The sequence below is a fragment of the Macaca fascicularis genome, chromosome 8, assembly GCF_037993035.2.
Source record: "Macaca fascicularis isolate 582-1 chromosome 8, T2T-MFA8v1.1".
Taxonomy (NCBI): domain Eukaryota; kingdom Metazoa; phylum Chordata; class Mammalia; order Primates; family Cercopithecidae; genus Macaca; species Macaca fascicularis.
In genome coordinates, this window is record NC_088382.1 from 44,751,324 (window position 1) to 44,767,020 (window position 15,697).

The window sequence follows — 15,697 nt, forward strand, 5'->3', positions numbered from 1 at the left end:
TGGTGCTGGTCTTCTCCAAACCTACAGCAAGAGGCCTCCCTTAGACCTTGCTGACAGCAATTCCTACCGCCTGCTCCCCTAATAAGTCAGCCCAGGAGGGAGGCTGTCCTCAATGTATCAGGGGTGGGATTTTCCCTCCAAAGACTTCAATTTCCCCCCTCTTTATTGGCTCCTCCCATAACCTGAGGTTGAAACTGCTCAGACATGATCAAATGGAACAAGAAAAGTCCCAATTCTGTTGTCAAATTCCTATATAACTTTAGCTGTCCAGGTAAATACCACCAGTTGGTTAACTCCACCAATCCCTGGTGGGTCTGGGGATGGGGGTTGGGGACTGGGAAGTTTGGTAAAGGGCACAGTCCAGAATGCTAATAGGTGGGGGAAATAAGAAGGGACCTGTGAGTTTCCATAATGAGCTGAGTCTGAAGGAAAATAATTAACCCTTAAGGTCTGGGACAAGAATGAAATCTAATGAGTGGGTTGAGAAGATCAGCCCCAGCTTTGGGTTTATAAGCGTGACTCTCTGGTTTGATTTTCTTCCCATTCCAAAGCATGGTCAATATTTTGAGTCCCTAGGAGATGGGCTGTGCTGATTATAGAGATGGTGATACTATAACAGGGGGTGAGGACGCGCCTGAAACCATCAACCTGTTAGAGCTTCCCTACGCAAAGTACACTCTGCACACTGACAGCTTCACAGCTTCAGCCTCACCCGGGTACTCAAGGAAACATGGTACATATACACTATGGAATACTACACAGCCATAGAAAATAACAAAATCATGTCCTTTGCAGTCACATCCAAATGCCACATGTTCTTACTTATAAGAGGGAGCTAAACAATGGGTCCACATGGACATTAGGATAGAGAGAATCAACTCTGGGGACTCCAAAAGGAGGAAGGGCGGGGGTAAGAATTGGGAAATTTCCTGTTGGGTACTATGTCCATTATCTGAGTAATAGAGTCAATAGAAGCCCAAACCTCAGCATCAGGCAATTTACCCTTGTAACAAAGCTGCACATGTGCCTCCAAATCCAAAATTTATATTTAAATTTTTTAAAGATTATTCAAATGTTAATATGGCCAACTAGTAGTTTACAAAAAAAAGAATAATTATATAACGTAATCTTTGGATTAAGAAAAATAACCTCTTTTGATATTAAAAGCATTACGAGTCATGTGTGCTTTAGGTACTTATGGATTATTTGACAAAGCTCCATTGGCTAGGCCATGTATGTCTTTATACAAATAAAACTGGGAAAAAATTAGGAAAAAAAAAAAAGAAAAGAAATGCAGAATTCAAGCCTGCCTCAGACCTACCCTTCAGAATTGGCATTTTAACACTGGTGCTCAAGTGACTCACATACATATTAAAATATGAGAAACACTCCTTGGACGGCCAAATGTACCCAGCTTTAAGGAAAGAGGGCTCATTTCCCCTTGCATTTAACTTGCCTCTATTAGCTGATGCCAGGTAAGATGAACTCACAGAGCTTCAGAAGGGACTGCAGCAATATGAAGTGTGGATGTGGGGAGAGGGAGATCACAAAATAACCTCCTGCCTCTCATCCCCAGGCCACGCAGGTCCTATGAGAATGTTTTGCAAAGATCCCGTGGACTGCTGCCATCAGAGAAACCTAGCACCTTGGTTCTAGAGCCCCTTTGCCAACCTTCCCAAACTTTCCCAATCAGAATGTCTGGGGGGAGGAGCCAAGACCCGCACATTAGCAAGCTCTCCTTGGTGATACTCACATAGGCTGAAATTTAAGAACAATTCTCCCTCTGCCCTTCAATTGCTATTGGATGATTAGTACAATGTCCCTCCGTCAGGAGCAAAAGTGAATTGCTAGCATTTCTGGACCCAAGGTGAGGAGACAGCTTTTGAAGTTAAGACAAGCCTACCTCTGTGTCCCTTGGTCTTTTATACCTCCTGCCTAGGGGAGTGCCCAAATTGTTCATTGAAGAGGTGCAGCTGCCATGCAGCTTGAGGACAAGCCTGTGGTTCCCAGTGTTGCCAGCGCCTCTGAGGCACAAGCCTCAAGCAGTCCTGACCCTCGGGTACCCCAAACTCCACCACAGTGACTCCAGCAGCTGGAGCTGAGATACCTTTGCACACACTTCATCATCCTTTCGCAGATTTAAAAAAAATGGAAATGGTGGGTCACGGTGGTGACCTTCAGGGTGCGGGGGGCGGGGGGGCTGGCAATGACATCTTCACCCAGCCTGAATAAATTTTCTTTCTTATTAACCACAGGGGAACTAAAAGGAAATATGGACATTTTCCATAGCTGGGCTAGTATCTCACTATTTCACCAGTCGGATACATTAGTATGTGAGAATCTTTCTGGACTAGAGCATGACTTTGATAGAATGTTTACAAGTCCTCATACCACATCTTAAAAGAAGTTGTGTCTCTGTGCTTGGGTGTGGATTTGGGTAACTTGGGAATATTTTATCACTTCTGGGTAAAACTGCCCATTGTCTGCGGTTTGGAGGTGACTTATTGATCAGGGAACTACGTCCGTTGAAGTTGTCACTGTAATTGCTTGCAGAATTAGAAGTCACATGGAAGAATTCCTTAGTCAAGAAGCACATAACCTAACATGAAACAGCTTGGGCTGGGTGTGGTGCAGCACTCTGAGTCCAAAGGGAAGCTCGGCAGGGAGTGCAGACATCACGCCTACGCAAGTGGGATGCAGGAGCCCTGGGTTATAATTCCAACCAGGCGAGTGACCTGGGAGTCCCAAACTAGTTGGGAAATCCCAGCTATAACCCCATCTTATGTTAAAAGGGTGCATATGTTCCTCTCCAAGGCCTCCTAAGTGTCTAAGACCCCAGATACGAACAAGTTTTCCAATTCTAGTTGGTAATTCTAACACTGAGTTGAGCCGGAGGGGAAACAGCATGTTTCCATGAGAAACATGGAAAAGAAATTCAGGCAGGGCCGAAAGCTACATTCTTGTAGAGCAAGCATTTAACCTTCTCTCTGATCTGAAACACACACAGCCAGGAGAAACACTTCTGGAAGTTATTTCTAGGAGCAGATGGTAAATGGGAGGGGGGGGCCGTGGGTAGCCTGTGGTGCCTCCCAAGTTCTCCTTCAGCCCACCCACACCCAGTTACCATTTGCAAGCTGTTGAACTGGGACCAGAAAGCATCACTGAAGAAACTCAAGAGGAGAAAGATACATGTGCTTCACTGGAGAGGGTGAGAAGTGTATGGCTGAGTGGGAAAAAAAAAAAGTCACAGCTCACAGTATCATTGATTAATTGAGTGATTTTAGTCAAGTGAATATTGATACATGGCTGAAAAAGCATGAAAATAAAATGAACACGTACGGGAATTACTATTAACATAAGCGATAACATCAAAACATCTGGTAAAATGCAGTTAAAAAAACAACAAAAATGAAATGGAATGTAAAACATTTTCACAGTATTCAAAGCTTTTGTAGAGACTTAGGCTCTAAAAGAGGAGTACTACAGGAAGAAACTAGAGGAAACGGGAATTTCATCCATGTCCTGTGTGTCTGCTGGTGACAGGTCAGAACGGCCAGTATGTTATTCCCTGCAGGCTGCCTAGGGTGCTCCCCTGAAACAGATCGCCTGAGCCTCCTGCAGCTATGAAGTTACGACACAGCAACCGGCTACTCAGAGTCTGATGAGAAAAACAGATTTTAGGTTTGGGAAATGGGATTGCTGTAATTCACACATCCAAATGCAAACTGAAGCTCTGATTGAATTCTGCCCTGGGGAGAACTTGGTGCTAACCCACAGGCACCAAGAGCCAAGTGTTACAGGGGATATTTTAAAAACAAAATGTTTTTGGAATCCTCACCCTCCATGCTATCTTCTAAGATAACTACAAATATTCTTCAAAGATTTAACTGAGTTCTGCCAAGGACCTCCCAGGACTCCATCCAGAACGATTATTGTAAAGCTTTACAAATCCCACCTTGGCCCTAGTGATAATTAGCAAATCACATGCAGACCTCCTCTCTCGGAAACCAATGACCGGGCCAATCAGTCTGCACATTGGTTGTGTTAGATACTTTGTGGAGAAAAACAAAGGTTCGTGAGAGTGCAGCTCTGGGCCTACAGATAGCCTCCCTTTTGGTTCTGAAATTGCTGATGTGATAGAGACAAAGCTGCTTTGGGTCTAAAACCTTCAATAAAGTGACTAACGACACTCAAGGTCCTGGGACTCTGAGGTGGTGGTAAAACCTGCAGCTGCAATTCACATTTCCCATTCATTTTGAGCTATTTCTGAAGCTGTTGCTTCCTATCTGAGAATTCCCATTTAGAGAGCTGCACAGCACAGTCACCTGCTCTTCTGTATTCTGTGGTAACTGCTAATGTTCCAGGTAAACCCCTCCACTAAGGACTCTGCCGCAGAGAGAGGGCCTGGTTGCATGAGGCACTTTGTCAAAATGAGCAGATACATATGAGCACTGAACTCTGGAGTGAATCAAACAGAACTAAGACCCATATCCATGCACTCAGGAACTTGCTCTGAATTTCAGTTTGACAACAGAAAAGTAGAATATTTCTAATTAGCTAATATATATATACACATTGTTTAATCATCCAAAATTTCAGGCAAATCACTTAAGGTCCCCAACACTTTACGACGAAAGGTCAGAGAGAACCCCACAAAAAAAGGTGTTAAAAGAATAGGATCACTAAGTGTGACAGGTTAATTATATCAGGATAACTCTCAGGTAGGTAACTAGGCGGGCATGCTGATTTTCATACTGGAATCTTCAAGAGTTAACAGAATCTACTATCCTTTCCTCTGGGTCAGGCTAGGGCCGCAGGGGGCCACTTTACAGCCTCACTGCAGCATCCTCACTGGGTATAAGCATCGGCCCAGAGGGACAATCATAAAAGTCCTCAAAGTATTGCCGAGAATTGAGAATCCGGCTTTGGGGGAAGAAATTAATATGCATTTTTTAGAACTACTTCCTGTACATTGGACAAGAGAGGTAAGTTGTCTAAGTGAACTGGCTTATATACATCACTGATTAAACATAAGGGCTTTGAGAAATATCTCAGGGCACTTGTGAAAAACTGCAGAGATGTTTTGCTTTTGAAACTCTCTCATTGGATGGGGACACCCCACCCATGTCAACTTTCTGTCTGCAGAAATGAAAAAAAATATGTAAAAAGTGCAGGGGGACAGACAGGCAGACTGTTCTGAATTTCTTTGATCTATAGGCAATCAAGTTCAAAGGAACTGTTTCTTTACAGGAAAGAAAAGAACGGAAAGCTCTGTGAGTTTTGCTAGGGGGTGTTCGGTTCTAGGGCAACCAAGGACTCTTCAGGAAGGAGAGCCACACGGCTACACTACCAGTGAAATCCACCTCCCTTGGCAAATGCCTGGGGTGAGCTGCTCCTCTGGGAAGCAGCCTCGGACGGATCAGGAGACCTTGTTCTAGCACACCTTCTAAATGCTCAATGCTCAATGTAGACTGTTTTAAACCCTTGAAAAATAAGTGTGTGTTTTTCATTGTTCTTTTAAAAATGCGAAAAGGAAAAAACATGAGATTAGAATCCTAAGCTCTTCACCCAATTTCACAATTCACCCTGACTAGCAATTTGCTGGACTGTTCTAAAAATTTTTTTCATTTGTTTCTTTCTTAACCATGTGTTTTGAAAACTACATCCTTCTCAGCCCGAAAATCATCATCTCTCTCAGGCTCACTGTGGTTTCCTTTTTCTGACACGAAGGCAGGTACAGGCTGCCCCTCCACATGTCTTGGGGATAAGATCATACCCTGGGCTCATAGGAACCGAAACTTTGGGGCATCTGAGACTGGCTGATTCAGATCCAAAGACAATCACACGGAAAGACTGTGGGCAAAGCCGGAGATGTGTCTCCCCCGGTCCCTTTACTGTCACTATTACATAATGGACTTGCACTTTTCCTCCCTGCACTTACCACTTTCTGGGCTTGGCTTTAATTGTAAGTGTGGTATGGGTCTGTTTCCATTTAAAGCAGACAGAAAGAAACTACTCTGGACCTGAAAGCAACGTGACTTGCCAATTATTAGAATTTTCTACTTGAAAGGCATAGATCAGCCAGTAGATCCACACCAACAAGTTGCCAAATGCAGTTTTTGCTGCTGGCTCTCACTTTCTGCCCAATCCCCCTTTTTGTATTTTAGTGACTACATCGCTGGTGGAAATGGTTTGTCACCTCCTCCTGTGCAGTGGCTGCTGCTCCATACTGTGGATCTTAAAAACCTTCCTAATCTAAATGACCCTTGCCTTACCTGGCCATGGCTACCCTGGGGTTTGGAGCGTGGCTGTGGAGGGAAGGGAGCAGGAATGCTGCAAGAACAAGCCGACTGGATTACAATGTCCACTACCGACAGGCGCAGTGCGTGTGTGTGGCCCACAGGATTCCCGGGGCACTGTCCCCCTGCCCCACCCCACCCGAGGCTCCCTCCCCGCCCCGCCCCCGTGAGAATCACTTAAACACGGACTGAAAGGTGGGGCACTCGTGGTTTTTCATTTTCTTCATGAAGTTTTTGAACTCTTTGTTTTTCTTGTCCCACTTGTGGATGGCTGTCAGCAAGTACTGGCTCTTCACCTTGCGGCCCATGATGAGGAAGTGGTGGCTGAGGTTGTCCAGCTGGTGGCAGGGACAGTCGGCCCCATTCTTCAGGTACAGCACGAGCTTCTTCAGGTCCTTCTTCTTGATGGGCCCCAACTTCAGAGGCTTCTTCTTCTTGGGGACAATCTTCTTGTCACCATTTTCTTTTTTCACTTCTTTTATTTTCATCCTCAGTGCTAGAGATGGAGAGGACAGAAGAAAAGAGGGGAAGAGAAAGCATTTAGAACACAGCTTTTCTTTTTTTGATCCTCCAAGTGATTGCATTTTATCATTTTATTTTATTTTTTGCTTATACTTTCTTCTTTCAAATATATATATATATTTAATTTTAGATTCAGGGGCACATGCGCAGAGTTGGTTTCATGGGGATATTGCATGATGCTGAGGTTTGGGCTTCTAATAATCCCATCACCCAAGCAGCAATTACAGTGTCAGTCATCCTCCCTCACGTCTTTTGGACTCTCCAGTGTTTACTGTAGAACAAAGCTTTTCATCTAGAACAATAACCCAAGTGTACAGCTGAGGTGGAGGAGAAAATGAAAGGCAAGTAACAAGTCAAGAAACCGGCAGTTTTATCCATAAAAACCAAGGTCTGTAATCCCAGCACTTTGGGAGGCCAAAGCGAGTGTATCACCTGAGGTCAGGAGTTCAAGACCAGTCTGGCCAGCATGGTGAAACCCCATCTCTACTAAACATACAAAAATTAGCCAGGCACGGTGGCAGGTGTCCATAATCCCAGCTACTAAGGAGGCTGAAGCAGTTGAATTGTTTGAACCCGGGGGGCAGAGATTGCAGTGAGCCAAGATTGCGCCACCGCACTCCAGACTGAGGGACAAAGCAAGACTCCATCTCAAAAATAAAAATAAAAATAAAGGTCTCAGTTACCCATTCTGCCACCGCCTCCGCCCCGTATTCTGTGATATCCAGTAGTATCTCTCTGTAATGGCCATCAGTACCAGGAGATCCTCAAATAAATTTCAAAACTAAATCACATTGCTCTTTTTAAAAATACAGTGACTCAGAATATCATGCACTGCTTTAAGAGAAAAAAGGGTCCTATAACCCAATTTAATCCACACGATCTGATGCTATTGATCTCAGCATTCAAAAACAAAAAACCCCGAGTGTTTTTGCTTTTTATTGTTGTCTTTGTGGAGACAGGGTCTCAGTCTATTGCCCAGGCTGGAGTGCAGTGTCTCGATCTCAGCTCACTGCAGCCCCAAATTCCCGGGCTCAAGCAATTCTTCCACCTCAGCCTCCCAAGTTGCTGAGATTACAGGCATGCACCATCATGTCTGGCTGATTTTTTTTTTTTTTTTTGAGACGGGTCTCACTATGTTGCCCAGAACTTCTGGACTCAAGAAATCCTCCCTCCTCAGCCTCCCAAAGTGTTGGGATTACAGGTATGAGCCACCATGCCTGACCATGAGGGTTTCTTTTTGTTTGGTTTTGTTTTGAAGAGCAAGTTACTGGTTTAGTATTTTAACATTGAAAAACCTATAATTCCTTGAAAATTGAGTCTTATAAAATGACAGGCAGAACTATGTGTGTGCACTCAGCAAGGGAAAGTTAAAGATTGCTTCAAATGGTCATGCTTCCTGCATTAAACATCAACGTCCAACCACAGCATGGGAGAAATCAGTTTCTACTACTGGGTCTCTATGGCGGTAAGATAGCAGGTACTGCTAGTATCAGTCAATCGCCAATCAACTACTAATCCCCACTGACAGGCAGTACTGATCTTCTGCCAACTGAGAAGACCTACACAAAATCCAAATCTACTTTGACCTCCTGGCAGATTAGAGCAAGTCCTGGTGAAGTCCTAATTGATAAATCCAGGTGATGAGCTCTCTTCAAATCCAATATGGTACCAGGGCTGCTTCTGTTCTCAACTCCCAGGAGGATGGGAAACCGGTCCATTCACCAGCTCTGCTTTCTCTTTTCTCTGTCCCAATGGACATTGAATTAACAGTGTTAACCTGTGAGCTACATCCTGTAGCAATGGCTCCACAGGGGCTACTGATGAAGATAAATGAGCGTGGACGCTCTCTATAAACAAAGCAGCGAACACACGGTGTCGCTGGTACAATCAACTCCCCTTTAAGACTGGCCAACCCCAGATATTCCCAAAGGAGTTGGAAATCACTTTCTAGGTGCCAGTCACCAGGTAATTCGCATATCTTCTGAATTATTTTTAATAGAAAATTACCAAGGCCCCTCTTTTTAATGACACAAGGCTTCCACCCACACACCCTGTGGAAAGTCTTGAACCTGAACTAAATCACAATGGCTAACAATTATGAAAGCATGTGACCTGCCAGAACACATGCTAAGTATTTTCCGTGCATTTCCTCAAGTTAATTCTAACAACTCCAGGAGGAAGGCATAATTATTTTCCCATCTAATAGATGAGAAAACTGAGGCACAGGGGGTTAAGTTGACTTGCCTAAAGTCACTAATCCTAAGTTGAAACCCATGTCTAAATGTGCACTTTTAATCTGGATGTTGTCCATGCTGACTCTATGGTTCCAAAATTCTTTAGAATGAACGGCAAACTTAGAGTACTGATTAAATGGACCAAGAAGATCATGGAGAGGAGTTCAGACCCTCTTCCCAGTTTCACCTACATTTCAAAATGACTTCACTTATGAAATGGCAAAAGATGCCTCCTGGTTGAAAGAGACTTCTCTGGCAAAGGAGAAACTGCGTTTGTGAAAGCTTTATTATTTAATATTTTAATTTATTTTATTCATTAGAGATGGGAGAAATCGATACACACTCCAGCTGACAAGGCAGGTGCCCTCTTTTCTGCAGAGAATTGAGCCATCATAATACAGTACCCACCATGTGCTGGGCTCTGAAGATGAGAATGGGATATGTCTATCTATGACTCCTTGTTTAATACTCCCAGCAACCACGTTAAGAAGGCATCAGTAGTACTCATTACAATCAAGGAGAAGGACTCAGGTTAAGTAAAACAGCATGAGGCCACAGTTTGTAAGAGACAGAATCAGGATCAGAAGCCACACCTAACCCCAAAACCACTCTCTCCTGCCATACATACCACAACCTGGTTAGAAATGATATTGCTTCAGTGGAAACTATTTCACTCTTCTGATCGTGTTGCTTTCAATCACACTTCAAATCAAAAATTAATGTTCCTTTGCCATGACCGTGTAAAGGAATGTAGTTTATACAGGTGGGGGAGCAGCGAGGGAGGAGAAATCAGAGTATGGGAATGTGTTACACATTAGACTTGACTTCTTGTCTTGCCACTTGGCCCCTTTCTTTTTTGAGGTGGGGAGAGCAGGGAAGAAGGCACATATGGCCAGAAATTACTAACATCTTTCCATCTTTCAAGGGTTTGTTTTAGGGGTGCAGATTACCAACAATGTTGAAAAGATCATGAGCCGTCCCGGGTGGATTTTTCCTCGTGAGTGTGTGTGCAGACTCCCACCATGCTGCATCCCACGGCTGCTGGGGCGAGGGCAGGTGCTGGCCCAGGAGCAGCCCGGAACTGATCACCACCACCCCATCCCAGGGCCCCAGTGATGTTGCCCATGGGCTGAATTTGCAATGTACATGGTGGTAGTGGACAAACAGAAGCCCAGAAGGTAGCAGCTGGGGCAACCACTGGATACAGTCTCAGGTCCTGGGTTCTTCTTTGAGTCTCAGTTCTCTGTAAAGTGCAGGGCACCATACAACTGCAGGCTTGGTGGATCAACCATCCGAGGAGCCCCTGCTGGGTACTTCCAGGAAACGGCAAGGCTTATCTCCAGCACTATCCCCACCCTGTGCTCCCTCCATGCTTCCCTCATTGCGCACCCTGCTGTGCCTGGAGGATAGGGCTAAGACTAAACTACCACCTTGGGCCCTGGTTCTCAGCTCCCTGTAACAGCTAGACCCTGATCTAAAACCAAACAACAAAATTTAAAAATGATGTGCTTTTTTTCTTAAGCAACAGTTTCAACATCCTCCAAGGGTAAGACATGACTCCCACCTAGGCATCGGTGCCAGCAAGAATTCAGAGACCCAGAAACTTTGAAAACTCAAAATTTGAGGCTGCAACAAGGGCCTGTCTGGGTCTTTCTTGGGAAATCTTAAAATAATCCATTACATTTGAGTAGGCCATTATGCTTTCATTCCACCTGCAGTCACCCAAACCATTTTTGCTCACAACTCATACTTCCTTGGTAGGCTCCCCTAAGAAGCCTGGCCCTATTTGGGAAGCTGAAATGAGAATAAGGAAGTCATCACACACCATCCCAAACCCTCACATTCTTCAAAGCCGTCTCTTCCTCCTGACTCCCTGCTTCTACGAATGGTGCCTCCAACCCTCCCAAGCCTGAGACATCCTACCCATGACTTTGAACGTAAGGCAACCATTGGCCCAAAGCCAGTCATTTCATAACCAGTCCTGTGGAATGGCTGTAGGAATCCAGGAAGGGTCTGTGGGGAAAGGTGGCATGGGGTTGCATTAGGAATCAACCTATAACTCATCTGAGTGCAGATGATAGTAGCAATGAAGGGTAAAGTACAGAGAGAAAGAAGGACTCCAAGGAGCACCTTCGTCGGGTGAAAGGAAGAAGAGTTACTGTAAATGCCATGAGAGGCCCCACTGGGAAACCAGGCAGCCCAGTGTCATGAAAACCACAGGGTCCATTTAAATGGAGGAAACACCCGTCAACCCTAAGGGCCGAAGAGCTTAAGAATAAGTCTGAAACTAGACCACTTAACTGGATGATTAGGGGGCCACGGCAGCCCACAGGAGGCCAGGATCCAGAGTGGTGAGGGCAAATTCCAGAGAGCAAAAATCCAATGGGAAGGGAAAACGGAAGGGAAAAGAAGACAGAAGCCATCCCACCAAGCTTCTGGACTGAGTGTGAAGGAGCATTCCCAGGCACACTAGGATTAGACTGAGCACATGCAATCGTTCCCACTCTTCTTGAACTCAGTTTAAAATTATAGTCAAAAAAACAAGTTACAAACACATGCAAGAAAGTGGTAAAGGAAACATGATCGTATCAACAACATTTTGTATGATAGAAAGTAAATGGATGGTAGAATCTAGCTTAAAAGGGAGAAGAAAAGCTAAATGCAGACAGGGATGCCAGTAAAGTACAGAGAAAAGAAGAAAAAGAGGGACAGATAGGGACACCAGTAAGAAACAAGCCCATCAGCAGAGCAGGTCCCACAAATGCTCCTGAACTGGGGCCCCCGGACACTCCTGAACTCCATCACAGAGGCTGTCAATGTTGGGATTGGCAGCGAGTTCACATAGGGACACTCAGACCCACTCCCCTGGGCCTTGAGTCCAGGTGGCTGCCAACTCCAGCAATAGCCACGGGCTTCATTCCATACAGAAGGCCTGTAGTCCCAGCTACTCGGGAGGCTGAGGTAGGAGAATCGCTTGAACCCAGGAGGTAGAGGTTTCAGTGAGCTGAGATTGCACCACTGCACTCCAGCCTGGGTGACAAAGCAAGACTCCATCTCAAAAAAAAAAAAAAAAGGAAAGGAAAAACAAAGAAGGCCTGAACCTGCAGACAGCCTGCGGCTGGGGTATACTAGACACAGAAGAGGACAGGACAGGGTGCTGCTGTGTGAACACCAAAGGGTTACATGAACGTCTGCATATTGAAGAATGAGACACTCGCGTCTTAGAACACTACATTTATATGCCTGTGTCAGAAGATTGGGTGGTTTTTCTCTAAAGAAATTATTAGGCTGTTGCAAAAGTAGTCGCGGTCTTTGCCATTACTTTCAGTTGCAAAAACCATAATTACTTCTGCATCAACCTAAGAGTAGTTCAAAAGAAAAGACCTATGGGCCCTCCGCAAAATTCTCCAGTGAGGCCCAACAAATCACAGGCCCTGCATGTACACAAAGAGCTTCCAACTTCGTGTCTCACTGTTAAATTCAAATGGACAGTCAAGGACTGGCAGGTATTTAAGGAAAGCCTCCAAATGTGAATGGCAAAGACCGAACATTCAAAACAGAAAAGGAAGAAAAGGAATTCAGAGATAACAGAGACAATGCAGGGAGTATTAAAAAAAAAAAAATTTCACTTTTTGCCTTGTTGCACTCCTAAAAGCAAGATGGGTCACCAGTGGCTCTCCTGGAGTCACCCAAAAAAATTAGGCCAGGGTTCTCGCTCTTGTCATTACGGCCTCAACATGTGCTGCCAGTGTTTCCATCAGTATGCAGAGGAGGTAGGCTTCATTAAGTTACACTAAGTGAGCTTCTTTGAATGGATTATCCAGCACATCCACCAAATGAAAGAAACCATGGTAGCTCTCTGTACATAAAATTAAAAAAAAAAAACTTTAAAAATTGATAATATGGCCAGGCATGGTGGCCCACACCTGTAATCTCAGCACTTAGGGAGGCTGAGGCAAGCAGATCACTTGAACCCAAGAGTTAGAGACCAGCCTGGGCAACATAGTGAGACCTCGTCTCTACCAAAAAAAAAAAAAATTAGCCAGGTATGGTGGTGCATGCCTGTAGTCCCAGCTACTTAGGAAGCCGAGGTGAGAAGATCACCTGAGTCTGGGGAGATTGAGGCTGCAGTGAGCTATAATTGCACCCCTGCACTCCAGCCTAGGTGAGAGAGTGAGACCCTCCCTCAAAAAAATTGTTTTAAATGATAATAAATTAGATAAGACTTTTGTATTCCTAAAACAAGAACAGAAAGCTATTAAAAGGAATGTTCAGAGACTAGGAAAGATTACTTGAAAATTTAAAATATACGAAGAAATGTATAATTCAAGATAAGTAAAAAGATGTAAAAGAAAGAAAATAAATATGCAGTACACTACATGGCTCAGCTGCAAATAATATTTACACAATTCTAATAAATTAAACATTCAATATTAACCAAAAGTGTGATATAACTATATTGGAAAGATAGTATAAAAGAGATAAATCTTTAACTTCAATAACAGAAAATCAATAAATAATGGTTTTAAGATAAGGTTGAAGAGGCCAGGCATAGTGGCTCATGCCTGTAATCCCAGCACTTTGGGAGGCCAAGGCAGGTCGATCACTTGGAGCCAAGAGTTCAAGACCAGGCCAGCCCAGCCAACATGGCAAAACCCCATCTCTACTGAAAATACAAAAATTAGCCTGTGTAGTGGCATGTGCCTAAAATTCCTGCTAATTGGGAGGCTGAGGTAGGAGAATCACTTGAACTCAGGAGGCAGACGTTGCAGTGAGCTGAGATCACACCACTGCACTCCAGGCTAGGTCACAGAGCCCAACTGTCTAAAAAACTTTTTTTCAAGAATATTTTTAAAACTTTTTTTAAAAGATAAAGTTGAAGAAATTTCCTGAAAAGATGAACAAAAATGACAAAGAAATGGGAAATAGAGGAAAGAAAAAGACAGAGAATCAATCCAAGAGTTTCAACATCTGAAAAAGGGTATTATATAGCAAGAGAGAACCAAGAAAACAAATGGGAGAAAATACCAAAGAAATAATGCAAGAAAACTTTCCAGAATTCATTTCCTCAGGTTAAACAACACCCAGCTCAAATCATGACATTTAGAAATATGAAGGACAAAAAGAACTCTTAAAATCTTCAAGAGAAAAGAGTAGACATCTAACACAAAGGATCAGTATCCCAGTTGCACTGGATTTATCAACGCAGACACTAGAAGCTGGAGGATAATGAATCAATGCCTTTAAAATTGCCAAAGTTTATACTGGGGCAAGCTATCAATCAGCATGCGAGAGTAGAATAAAAACATCTTCAGGCATTAAAAGGTTTTAAAACATCATCTTCCATGTGTCTTTTCTTAGGAAACTACTCAATGATGTGCTCTACAAAAATGCAGAATTTTTAAATTTATAAAATATATTATTAACCAGGCACAGTGGCTCACACCTGTAATCCTAGCACTTTGGGAGGCCGAGGCAGGCAGATTGCCTGAGTTCAAGAGTTCGAGACCAGCCTGGGCAACATGGCAAAACTCTGTCTCTACTAAAAATACAAAAACTTATCCAGGCATGGTGGTGCGCACCTGTAGGCCCATCTACTCGGGAGGCTGAGGCAGGAGAATTGCTTAAACTAGGGAGGCAGAGGCTGCAGTGAGCTGAGATCATGCCACTCCAGCCTAGGCAACAGAGTAAGACTCTGTCTCAAAAAAAAAAAAAAAAAAAAAAAAAGCATTATTAATGTTACTTTTGATTGAAAAGCAATAATTGTATACACTTATGGGTTACAATGTGATGTTTTGTATATGAGAAGGAATGATTAAATCAAGCTAATTAGCATGTCCATCATCTCACTTACCTATTTTTAAAAATGCAGAATTAAACAAGACACAGGATTCAGGAAACCAAAGGTCTAACCTAAGAAAGGAAAAGGAAGGCTTAGGATGGTTTTTCCAGAACAACTGTGTGGCAGGCTGTGATGTGCTTGGATTGAGGGATGCTGAGAAGGCTGGCGACGTGTGTGTGTCTCAGAGGGTGTTTCAGATGAGACTGACACGTGAGTCAGTGGGCTGGGAGAGTAAGATTCAGATCTCAATGTGGGCTGGCACCACCCAATCAGCTGTGAGGGCAGTCAGAATAAAGAAGGGAGAAGAAGATGGGTATTCAGCTTGTGGAGTTTCCACTCTCCCTCCCTTCCCAATAATGGCTGTTTCTCTCCTCCTGCCCTTGCACATCAGACTCCATGTTTTTCGGCTCTGGGACTTTGGAGCTTGCACCAGTGGCCTCCTGGGGGCTCTCAGGCTTTCAGCCTCAGACTGGGGGCTGCATTGTTCTGAGGCTTCTCTGGTTCTCCAGCTTGCAGACAGCCAATCGTGAGACTCTTCCGATCCTGTGAACCAATGCCCCTAATTAACTCCCTCTCCCATTTCCTGTTGATTCTGTTTCTCTGAAGAATCCTGTCTAACAAACAGGCATAAAGCTCCATCAGCCCAGACCAACGGCAGGAAAGAGAACTCAGGCCGATTTCCTGATGCATATCTGCCAGAAAGCTTTTACGATGTAAAAGAAAGGAAATAAATATGCAGTACACTACACGGCTCAGCTGCAAATAATATTTACATAATTATAATAAATTAAACACTGAAT

General features: G+C 44.0%; 1 protein-coding gene across 1 annotated transcript in view; it reads right to left on the bottom strand.

The window, feature by feature from the left end:
* Positions 1–3,262: 3,262 nt before the first annotated feature.
* SFRP1 (secreted frizzled related protein 1) overlaps positions 3,263–15,697 on the bottom strand; it is a 47,092-nt gene continuing 34,657 nt past the window's right edge. The window contains exon 3 of the mRNA XM_005563161.5: positions 3,263–6,795. Within this exon, the coding sequence (XP_005563218.1) occupies positions 6,473–6,795 (323 nt within the window). The 3' untranslated portion in view covers positions 3,263–6,472. The remainder of the gene's footprint in view (positions 6,796–15,697) is intronic.